This window comes from Lonchura striata, chromosome 36 (genome assembly GCF_046129695.1).
Source record: "Lonchura striata isolate bLonStr1 chromosome 36, bLonStr1.mat, whole genome shotgun sequence".
Classification (NCBI taxonomy): Eukaryota; Metazoa; Chordata; class Aves; order Passeriformes; family Estrildidae; genus Lonchura; species Lonchura striata.
In genome coordinates, this window is record NC_134638.1 from 2,412,678 (window position 1) to 2,424,308 (window position 11,631).

General features: G+C 50.6%; 1 protein-coding gene across 1 annotated transcript; it reads right to left on the minus strand.

Annotated features, from left to right (window-relative positions):
- Positions 1-1,562: 1,562 nt before the first annotated feature.
- Positions 1,563-2,495, minus strand: LOC144247939 (olfactory receptor 14J1-like). The gene has a single exon (XM_077789685.1). It carries the CDS (start codon positions 2,493-2,495, stop codon positions 1,563-1,565), a length of 933 nt encoding a protein of 310 aa, XP_077645811.1.
- Positions 2,496-11,631: the final 9,136 nt, after the last annotated feature.

Below are 11,631 nucleotides of genomic sequence, written 5' to 3' on the forward strand. Positions count from 1 at the left end.
TCTGTGTTGGGCCCAGTCCTGTTTAACATCTTCACCGATGATCTGGGTGAAGGGATCGAGTCCAACATCGCCAAATTTGCAGGTGACACCAAGCTGGGTGTGAGTGTGGATCTGCTGGAGGGCAGGACAAGAAGACACAGCCTCCAGCTGCACCAGGGGAGGTTTAGGCTGGACAAGAGGAAGAAGTTCTTCACAGAAAGGGTGAGTGGGCATTGGAATGGGCAGGCCAGGGGGGAGGTGGCAGAGTCACTGTCCCTCTCCAGTGGCACTCAGTGGCATGGTCTGGGTGACAAGGTGGTATTAGGGCATTGGTTGGACTTGATGATCTCAAAGGTCTTTTCCAGCCTATTTGATTCTGTCATTCTGTGATGATTGGGACACTCTGGAGCCATTGTGACCCTGCAGGGCCTCGTGGAACTAAGAGGACCATGGTGACACTGTGCAGCCCCATAGAACCAGGGCTCCATTGTGGTGCTCTGAGGCCAAATGGAACCAGGGAGTCCCCGTGACACTGGGTCCTGGTGGAACCACAGAGGCTATGGTGACACTGTGGGGCCTCGTGTGACCAAGGGGTTTCACCACTGTGACACTGCCAAACCAAGGAGAGCATTGGGAGAGTCCAGGGCCCAGTGGAACCAAGGGGCCATTCTGACACTGCGGGGCCTCCTGGAACCAAGGGGACACTGTGACACTGCAGGACCTTGTGCAACCAAGGGGCCACTGTGACACTCTGGGGCCTCAGGGAATCTGGAAGGCTATTGTGACACTGTGGCCTCGTAGAAACAAGGAGTCCATTGTCACATTTTAGGGCCCCATGGGAGCAAGGAGACCAGTGTGACAGTGCAGGGCCTGGTGTAAACAAAGGGACATTGTGACACTGAGGGGCCCATGGAACCAAGGACATCTTTGCAGATGACACCAAGCTGGATGTGCATGTTCATCTGCTGGAGGGTAGGAGGGCTCTGCACAGGGCCCTGCACAGGCTGGATCCAGGGCCCAAATCCAACAAGGTGAGGTTTAACAAGTCCAAGTGCTGGGTCCTGCACTTTGGCCACAACAACCCCTGCAGTGCTACAGGCTGGGACAGAGGGTCTGGACAGCAGCCAGGCAGAAAGGGACCTGCAGGGACTGATGGACAGCAGGCTGGACATGAGCCAGCAGTGTGCCCAGGTGGCCAAGAAGGGCAATGGCTCCTGGCCTGGATCAGGAATGGTGTGGCCAGCAGGAGCAGAGCTGCTGTGCCAGCACTGATCTGCCCCAGCTCTGCACACAGACATTGCTGCTGCAGCTCCAGAGAAGGGAACAAAAGGACATCTCTGCAGAAAACTCTGCTGGGAGATCCTTTAGTTCCTTTAAAGCCACTGAGGGCACAGCCCCTCATTGACACAGTCTGGCACAGGGAAGGTGGAGAAAAGCAAAATGAGAAATGGCTCAAAAAATTACATTAATTGTGGAAAATATGAAAAAAGAAAAACAAAGGAAAAAAATCTCCACATCTAAACCAACAAGAAATACCAAAGATGACTTTTATTACAAGTGATTTGCATAAATTGACCAGCAGTTTAATGTCCCTGAAAGCATCCAGTCATCAGGCTCCTCACTGCAGCCTTGAGCTCCTGGTTCCTCAGGCTGTAGATGAGGGGGTTCAGGGCTGGAGGCACCACCAAGTACAGAACTGTCAGGACCAGATCCAGGGGTGGGGAAGACATCGAGGGGGGCTTCAGGTAGGCAAATATGGCAGAGCTGAGGAAGAGGAAGACCACAGCCAGGTGAGGGAGGCAGGTAGAAAAGGCTTTGTGCCGTCCCTGCTCATTGGGGGTCCTCAGCACAGCCCTGAAGATCTGCACATAGGAGAAAACAATGAACACAAAACAACCAAATGCCAAACACACACTAACTGCAATGAGCCCAAGTTCCCTGAGGTAGGATTTGGAGCAGAAGAGCTTGAGAATCTGTGGGATTTCACAGAAGAACTGGCCCAGGGCATTGCCGTGGCACAGGGGCAGGGAAAATGTATTGGCTGTGAGCATGAGAGCATTGAGAAAGGCACCGGCCCAGGCAGCTGCTGCCATGTGGGCACAAGCTCTGCTGCCCAGGAGGGTCCCATAGTGCAGGGGTTTGCAGATGGACACGTAGCGGTCATAGCACATGATGGTCAGGAGGGAAAACTCTGCTGAGATAAAGAACAGAAAGAAAAAGAGCTGTGCAGCACATCCTGTGTAGGAGATGTCCCTTGTGTCCCAGAGGGAATTGTGCATGGCTTTGGGGACAGTGGTGCAGATGGAGCCCAGGTCGCTGAGGGCCAGGTTGAGCAGGAAGAAGAACATGGGCGTGTGCAGGTGGTGGCCGCAGGCTACGGCGCTGATGATGAGGCCGTTGCCCAGGAGGGCAGCCAGGGAGATGCCCAGGAAGAGGCAGAAGTGCAGGAGCTGAAGCTGCCGCGTGTCTGCCAGTGCCAGCAGGAGGAAGTGGCTGATGGAGCTGCTGTTGGACATTTGCTGTGGCTCACCTGGGCACCTGTTCATGGAGAAAGGACAGTGAAGGGTTAGAGGAGATACTTGTAACCAACATCGAAGCCATTTCCCATGCACTCTTTTTCTGGAGCACACTCAGACTCTGGAGCACACATTTTTATTTAAGAGTATGTATTTGTTTATAAGGTCCACAATATTTGTCACAGTATTCCTGGATATCAAGATCTCTGAATTTCTAGTTCCCCCAGGGAGAACAAAGCAAGTTCTCTGAAACAAAGTGAGGAGTGGAGAATGAGGGGAGGTGATCTCTCGGTCTGACCTGTTCAGATTTCTCTGGGCTTTAATCTCTCTCACCTTGAGGGTGATCACCTTCCCATGCGTCCCCTAAAATGTCACCAGGTACTGCTGAGAGCAGATGGATCCACCACAGCCCAGCTCCACATTTGGAGCTAAGGACTCACGTTGTTTATTTCACAAACCCAACAGCATTTGCAGTGTCACAACACCTCTGTCTTTCCCCATCAAACTTAAAACTCAAACATTCTCTAAGATAGGTTTGCACCCTGCATTGAAGCCCCCAACTTGGATTGAAATCTCAGGGACACTTCCAAGTGTCCTTCTGATGGCACTGGATGAAGGGAGGTGCAGCTCCTTCCCTGGCTGCACTGCCAGCATTGCCCAGAGCCGGGCACTGGGGACAGCTGTGTCACCCTGAGCCAGCTGTGCCCCCTGCCAGAGCCCCCAGTGCCGGGCAGCTGCTCCCAGCCCTGTGCTCTGCAGAGGGAACTGGGCCCGGGGCTGCAGAGCTGCCCCACGGCTCTGCTGCAGCTCTGCCTGCACAGGAGGGGCTGCACGCCTTGGAGCCCCGGCCCTGAGGGCAGAGGCTTGGCTGGGGCACAGGAGGGAGGGGGCTTGTGCAGAGGGAGGGGCTGCACTGGAGGGGATCCTCTGGGCATCTCTAAACTCTCCCTGCCACAGTATTTCTGGGTTTTGTTTTCTCTCCTTCCCTGATCTTCTCTCTGCTTCCGGGAGATTTTCCTCCTGCAGGTGTTTCCCTGTGCCTGATCTCTCCCTGCCAGCACTCCCAAAACCCAAATCTCTGTGCACTCTCCTTGGCCTGACAGAACCCTGCCTGTTTGCAGGGCACTGGCTGGGGGCAGGTTCTGTTTGCAGCTTGGAGAAAGGACAGCTCAGACTGAGCCCGGTGGCTCCAGCAAAGGTGATGCTGGTGCTGTCCATGGGCAGAGTGGCTGAAAGCACAATAGGGATCTCCTGTGAATCTATAGATCACTAAAAGTAACAGTTCAGATGTCTCATGCACTAGTCAATATTCATAATCAACCTTTAATATTTATCCTTCTTTCCCTGCCACTCTTCAATAGTAGACAGCTGACTACAAATTCTTAGGAAATTTCCACATTTTTATCAAAATCCTTGTCTTGGAAATATTCAATGACTAATTAGAAGCCCTCAGTATGTCAGAGCTTCATGAGCATTTCACCTCCCCCTGCACCAGAAACACTCAGTACTCACAGGGTCTGTGGGCATTGGCATGTTCCAGCTTTAGGAGATCTCTCCAGGAGCTGCAGCTGCATTGTCCTGCAGCCAGAGGTTCCTCTGCCAAGGGCTGGCAGTGATTCTGTCCCAGGCACTTCTCAGCCCCTTCCCAGCCCTGACTGATTGAAGCTCTCTGTGCCTCTGTGCTGTACCCGGGCTGGTTGCAGGCAGTGCCCCAGCCCTGCTGGGCTGGGAGAAGAGCTGCTCAGCAAGAGTAATGTGCTTTTGAAGCTCTGCTTGGTTACCAGGATCACCCTCTGTGCCAGGAGCCCGGCCCAGCTCAGCAGCACAGACACAGCACAAGGACTTTAATGACCCTCTGGGGCTTTGTGCTCAGGCCCTGAACATCAGGCCCTGAGGGGGAGCTGCAGAAACCTCTCCAGAACTCCAAGTAAGAATCCAACTCCAAAGTTTCTTGGACTTTTAATGGGTCCCACTGAGGGACACGACTGAGAAAGTGTCCCCAGGCCCCAGGCAGAGCAGAGAACTGGAGGCACTGATGCCAGGTGGGGACAAACAGAAGCCAAGTCTTGGTGCCCTGGGGCACAGCAGGGTCTGTGCCACCAAGGGCTGTGAGGAGACACCTTGTCCTGAGGCCCTGGGGCCTCCTGGCACAGCCCCAGCCAGGCTGGGCACTGTCAGCCCCTGGTCCTGCCCTCAGCATCCCCCCTAGCCCACATCCCAGTGGCCTCAAGGATCTGCAGGAAGGAGTCCCTGGGGAGCCTTGGTCAGGAATGGCCCTGGGGGCTCCTTCATGCTCCCAGGGACTGCAGGTTTTTCAAAGGACTTTGGCTTTTCCTTTGGCCTTTCCTTTGGGCTAGGAGTCTCTGAGAGTTTTCTGCAATCCTGGCCTCCAATTATCTGCTGTAATTAGTCCCTGGAGAGGCTTTGTCAGGAACAACACTCAGTGGGGCTAATTAATGCTTCATGGTACTTCAGTTCTTTAAGGAACTTGGTGTTTCCCTTTTGCTACAGACTCTGTGAGAGGTTTGTGGAATCATGGCCCCAATTATCTGCTTTAATGAGTCCCTTGAGAGCTTCATACTGACACTCAGTGGGGCTCATGAATACTTTGAGATACTAAATTTTTTAAGGTACTTTGGAGTCTCCTTTCCACACTGAGAGGTGTTTGTGCCATTTTGAGTCTCTGAGAGGTTTTTGTGCCATCCTGGCCTCCAATTCTCTCCTCCAAGGAGTCCATGAGGAGCCTGTGTTGGGGATGGACCTCAGTGGCACCCATTAATGCCTCGAGAAACTTTGGTTTTTCTTCTGACTTTGACTCCTGGAAAGGTTTGTGCAATCTCCTCTTAAGCCCTGAGGTTCCAAGGCTCAGCTCCAAATGCACCAAGGAGCTCATTAGGATCAAGCAAGTCCTGAAAAACCATGGCTGTGCCTCAATTTCCCTCTTCTCTGGAGCAGTTCAACAGGAAGATTTCTATGGTGGTTTTCGTTTGCCTATTTGAGATTTCTCAGCCAATGCATCAATTAGTGTGGTGGGTTCAGTGCTGACTAATTACCAGTGCACACACTAGAATATACTTACTCATTTCCTGCTGTGAGATAGGATTAGGAGAAAGGCACACTGGGCTCAAACTTAAGGAATGTAAAGAAAAGTTTGTTGACAGTAACTAAAAGAAGGAATAATAAGGATCAGAACAAAATTTCAGAATACTTCCCCTCTCCATACAACCTTTTCTTACTTACTGATTATGTAAAGGGACAAAGCAAAACATTTTCAGTCGCTTTACAACTTCTTGAATAGTCCTTCTTTAGTTCACTTAGAGAGAGGAGTCTCTCTTTCTTGCTATGGAGACTTCTCCACAAGAAAACAGTTCTCTTGCAGCTCTAAACTTCCACAAATAGCAGCCACTCGGAAAAGGTGAAATCATGACACCCCTCCCATTTTTTCACAGCCATTCATACAGCTGTGTTTATGGGCCATGTCAGCTTCTGGGATATTAGTTTCAAGATGAGCAGTTTAAGAGCAGAGGTTGTCTTCATCTCTTTCTGAAATCATCTTCATCTCTGGGAACAGAGGTCTTCTTCTCTCCCTGAGGGCACAGGGTCTCATCATTCTGCTCTCCTTCTCTGTTCAAACTTCTCATGGGATCACAACTACTTCAACATTTGCTTACTTTAGCACAGAGGCCTTTGCTGAACAAAACATCTCCCTATACTTTTCAATGTCTAATAAGGGAAAAAGAGAGTCTGATGTATCAATGACATCCTTCTCCACAGCTTTAGCAGAGGATTCCAGCCCCAAGATCAAGGCATCTCCTCATCCCTCCCATCTGGGACTCAAGTTCCTCTTCAGTGCCCTCGGTGTGTCCATGTTGCTCCTCTGTGTGCCTGCCCTGTGTCCTTTTCTCTCACGGGAGGGAGGATGGCAGCACTGGCAGAGTCAATATCTGCCCGGGGCTGCAGATGGTTCCGTGAGCCCGGCCGGGCTCGGTGGCCAATTCTAATTTTGGCCATGGTCCCTGGACATGAAGACCAGTTCTTTTCCATAGGAATGAAGGAACAGAGCCCCACTGCTTTTGGGGCAGATGAGAAATGACCACCAGAGGCAAAGGCCAGCCAGACCTGCCAGATTCTCTTCTTAGAGATACCCTTGAATACAGGAAATTTTTTAGGCAGAGTGTCAGTTTTGGCAATGGGCATCTGAAAAGATGGACAGTTCTTTTCCATACAAATGAGAGCACAGAGACGCAGTTCTCCAGGAGCTGATGAGAGGCAGGAGTTGACATGCCAACATCATCCTGACCTGTCAGGTGGCCCCTGTCAGGCCAAGCCAGCCAGACCTGGTCCATGTTCCCTCGCTTCCATGGGGCCCCACTGTGTCCCAAGGGTCCCTTGCTTCCAGGAGGCCCTGAGGTGTCACAATGCCCCCTTGGTGACACAAGGCCCTGAAGGGTTGGAATGGTGTCCATGGTTCCATCAGGCCGCACAGAGTCATAATGGTCTCTGGGTCCATAGAGCCCCGCGGTGTCACCATGGCCCCTTGGTTCCATGGGCTCCAGTGGTGCCACAATGATCCCCTTGGTTCCATGAGGATCTGCAGGGTCACGCAGGTTTGTGACATTTGTCCTTGCTGCCCCTCACATCCCCCTGCCCCACAAACAGCCCCGAGCCACCCGTGAGGAACAGGCCCTGCTGTGCCAGGCTGGGCTCAGGGCTTGGCCTTTCTGCTTCCCCCAGCCAGCCCAGGCCTTGCTCAGCATTGCAGTTCCCTGCTCTGAGCCTTGGGCTCCCTGCAATCCTGGCCTCAAGGATCTGCTCTCACCAGTCCCTGGGGAGCCTTTGGCAGTCCCTGTCCTCAGTGGGGCCCAGTGATGCTCCAAGGGACTTGGAGTTTTGCTCCTGACTCCTTGAGCAGCTTTTTCAGCCTTTTCTCACTGACTGAAGATCCTGGGCTCAGCCCCAAATCCACCATAGGGATCATAAAATACAGAAAGCCCTCAGGGGCACTTTGTCTTCCTTCAATGGTCTGCAAATCTCCAGGGCTTGTGCAGCTGATTGCAGCCAGTTTGGAGTTCTTGTAAGGAGGAAGATTTCAAAGTGCACCTCCTGAATTTTTTTCTTTTATAAAGGCAATATTTTTTTGTTTTCCAGTTCAGAGAAGAGCTTATAGAAGCATTCCCCAGGTGATCTTGATGCTCAGTGTCTCCTTAGGAGGTCTGGGCATGTAGAAGAATGAGCCCCTTGAGGGCTGACCCTGTTTGGACAAGCTGCTCCTCACCTCCAGCCTCACCATGCCTGACATCGCCCACCTGGCACTGACATCCCTGTGCCCTGCAGCAGAACCTTGTCCCTGAGCTCTGCAACTCCATGTCCCAGCCCATTGCACTGTGTCCTACCTGCCCTCCTCAGGGCTCTGCCTGCACACAGGCCCAGGAGAAGTTTTCCTCTTGGGAAAGAAAGACTGGAAAAGCCTGAGCAGGTTTCCTAAACAACAAACCCCACTCAGGAGCCACCTGCTCAGTACAGGCTGCCTGGAGTGGTGTCACCTTTCTACAAGGGACAGTGTGACCAGAAATGATCTCTGGAAGCAGAATTCTCTGAGTCTCCTAGCTGAATTCTCTGTCCCTGTCCTTTCCCTGAATCTCTGATGCAGATGGAAGCTGCTGGTGCCATCCTCACCTTTTACCTCTCTTTGGAAAGCAAACAGATTTTCCCAGATATGTTAAGCAGGATTTGCTCAATGTTTCTATAAATCTTTTCTGTCACCAATGGAACGAAAGGGCCATTTTGGCACTGAGGGTGTGACATGGAAGCAAGGAGTCAATTGTGACCCTGGGGTCCCATGGAACCAAGGGGCCATGGTGACACAGCAGGGCCACGTGGATCCAGCGGTCCATTGTGACACTGTGGATCCAAGGAGACCACGGGGACACCCCCAGAATCTCATGGAACCAAGGAGTCCATGGTGACCCAGCGGGGCTGCATGGAGCCAATGGTCCATGGTGACACTGCCCATCCAAGGAGCCCAGTTGGACACTGCAGAAGCTCATGGAGCAAGGTGGCCATTGTGACACTGAAAAACTTCATGACACCAAATATCCATGGGGACACAGCAGGGCATCATGGAACCCAGGAACCGCTGTTGGAAGTGCAGAAACTCCTGGAACCAGGGGTTGTTGTGACACTGCAGAAGCAACACAGCTGCTGCACCTTGTCCCCTGCCCTGCACAGCTCCTTGGGAGGCACAGCAGGAGCAGCACCCTGGGACCCTCGGGAATGCCCCTCTGGTATCCATGGCACACGCTCCCAGGGGCTGGAATTCCAGTTCCCAGCCAGGAAAAGATGTACCTGCCCTTGAAGGCAAAGCTCATATGGAAGAGCCAAAAGCCAAGTGGACCAAGATCCTACAGTGACATTTCACTGCCAGCCTTCATAAATTCACCCATGGTTGTTGTAGCTCGTGGATTGGGAATTGAATCAGGGCAGGGTCTTTGGAGGGAGCTGCCCTGGGTCAAGGGAGGCCCTGAGAGAGTAACAGAGCAGGCAAAGGAAGGCAGGAGAGAAAGGAGGTGTTTTGGTTTGGAAACACAGGTGTCTGCTAGGAAAGGCACGGGCCTCCACTGAATTGGAAAAATGTAGACCCTTTCTTTCAGAATTGTTACAAATTTGAAATTAAGGGCAGCTGTCAGGTAAAAATATGGAAGCAGGAATAACAGATTTTTACTAGTGAAGAAAATAAAAAGATAAAAGAAACAATGAAGTGAACTAAAACAACACTGACAGGGTCAGAATACAACCTGACACTCTGTTGGACAGGGTGTTGGCCGCAGTCCAATTGGAATTGTAGCTGCAGCCCTCCAGGAGTGTCAGCTGTGGTTCTGTTGGAGAAGTGATCGTGTAGAAAAGGGAGTCTTCTTCTGAAGAGGCAGTGGAAGAGGCAGCTGTTCCTCTGGGAAATCCAGTGCAGAAAAAGCTGTGTTGGTGGGCCAGAATCTCAAGACTAGATGCAGGTAGGAATGCTTGGCTCCTCCCTCTGGGCGGGGCATCTCACAATGGGATGTTACAGTTCTTATCAGTCATGCAGTGACATTCAATGGTTCATTATCTGTTGAAGCAGATGTCTCCCCTGAGGGAGGATTGATTGTGGAAGAGATAAGGAAAAACTGCCCACTTAACACAGGACAACTGCCATACAGATGGCAAATAGAACACATCTTACTTTTCAGTCTGGGACAGGAGGACACAAACAAAATCAGCTGAGAAGGCGGCACTCTGAAAATCAAATCAGAACTGACAGAAAATGAATGGGACAGAAATCAATAATTCTGATGGTTTTATTTATTATCAAAATAAATCACAACCACCCAGCCCCACACAATCCTGACCCCACACCCTCAAATTTGGATCTCACTTAGCCTGATCTCCTTCCAACCCCATATCACCCTGGAGGCTGTGGAAGTGAGTAATTTTGGCATGGGACTGAGGTGGGAACCAGCCATTTTGAGGTAGGATTCACCTATTTTGGGGAAAGATTTTGGGGTTTCGATTGGGATTGAGTCATTTTGAGGTGACAGACAAATCCACCTTGGCTTTTGGAGTGCAAAGATATGGAAAATACTACCAGATATCCCCCAAGAACCAAGAGATCCCCCAGAATATGTTCCCAAAGAATAAATTCCACCTCAAATACCTCTTAAATGGTGGGACTTTTGACATCTCAAGCAATAATTATTTTAGTAATTTTTCAGGTGTTTTTAAGTGAAAAATACAAATCAGAAGAAAATTAGGGCCAAATGAAAACCAAAGACCCCTTGAACATGCCCTGGGCACTAGAGAAAACAAACTCATCAGAAATTAAACTTAACACTCCATAAAACGCCTTGAGGAATATTTGCTCTTCCCACAAGTCACTTGTGATGGAAATGCAAATAAATCCCAAACATTAATAAACCAACAACAGAAGCAATTCTGTGGCAATTCCAAATTTCATCAGTTCCAGCAGAGCTCCAGCTCAGATGCTGGCAGGTTCCAAAAAGAGAAATGTGGAAATTTGGTCCAATACAGATTATTAAAGGAAGGGAAAGGTCTGTGTAGCTGTCACAAAGGACAGGGACCAAGAAATAATGATTCTCATATTTGGAAAAGCCCACAAGATTATGAATTCAGGAGTTACTTGGGAATTTAACTACCTGAGCTGAACTTCTTGTAGGATTTAAGTAGCCTTGTGTTCCTCACCGTGGGGTGAATGATCCTTATCAGTCACTCTGGTATCATTTGTTCCCTTTCCTCAAGTGGTTTTAACAAACTTTTCAAGGAAGGACAACAAAATATTTTCTTTACAATGGCCACCCACAACAGCCATTTTCCTCATAAGTTCTCCCAAAAGTTGCTCAGAGGAAGCTGCATCTAAGTTTTCAAGAGTTCCTCCAGAAAGAGCCACATGCTCCTCAGAAGAGGGAACCAGACTGTTGTCAAAGACACCTGGGGTCAGTCAACAGTGCCCTGAACTCATTGTGCAAAAATAATGTCACAATCTGGTTAATAAAATTGTTAGAGATATGCCTCTGCCCCAATTCAGGTGCTAAGGAGACCAAATCCAAAGTGGATTTTATTGAACAGTAAATGTGAGGTAGAGAGAGAGATGGAAGGAAAGAGAAAAGGGGGGAAAGCAAGGGGGTGACAGGGACAGAGATCTCCCCTGGGGAAGGGCAAGTGTGACATTGTCCCCTGTGTGCGTGGCCTTCCCAGGGTGGGGGTTTTACACCTGAGCCAGTTTGGGTAAGGGGGGTGGTGTTCACCCCCCACCCCGAGCAGGGATTGCCTCACTGTTTCAGGTTACAATGTCAGATGTAACCAAAAGTGTTTTCAGTTCCCATCTCCATAAACTGTTATCAACAGGTGGGGCAGTGTTCTTTATCTCTTCCATGGCTCAGCCCTGATAACGCCCTCCAGGGGCCATCTTCCGTTAATGGGCCATTGAGTGTCACTGCAGCACTGATAAAATTACATCATCCCATTGTGGGATGCTCCGCCCAGGGGGAGGAACCAAGCATTCCTGCCTGGATATAATCTCACCATTCGCAACACCATGACCACCTTGACTACTGGATTCCCAGAGGACAAGAGCTCCATAACCACC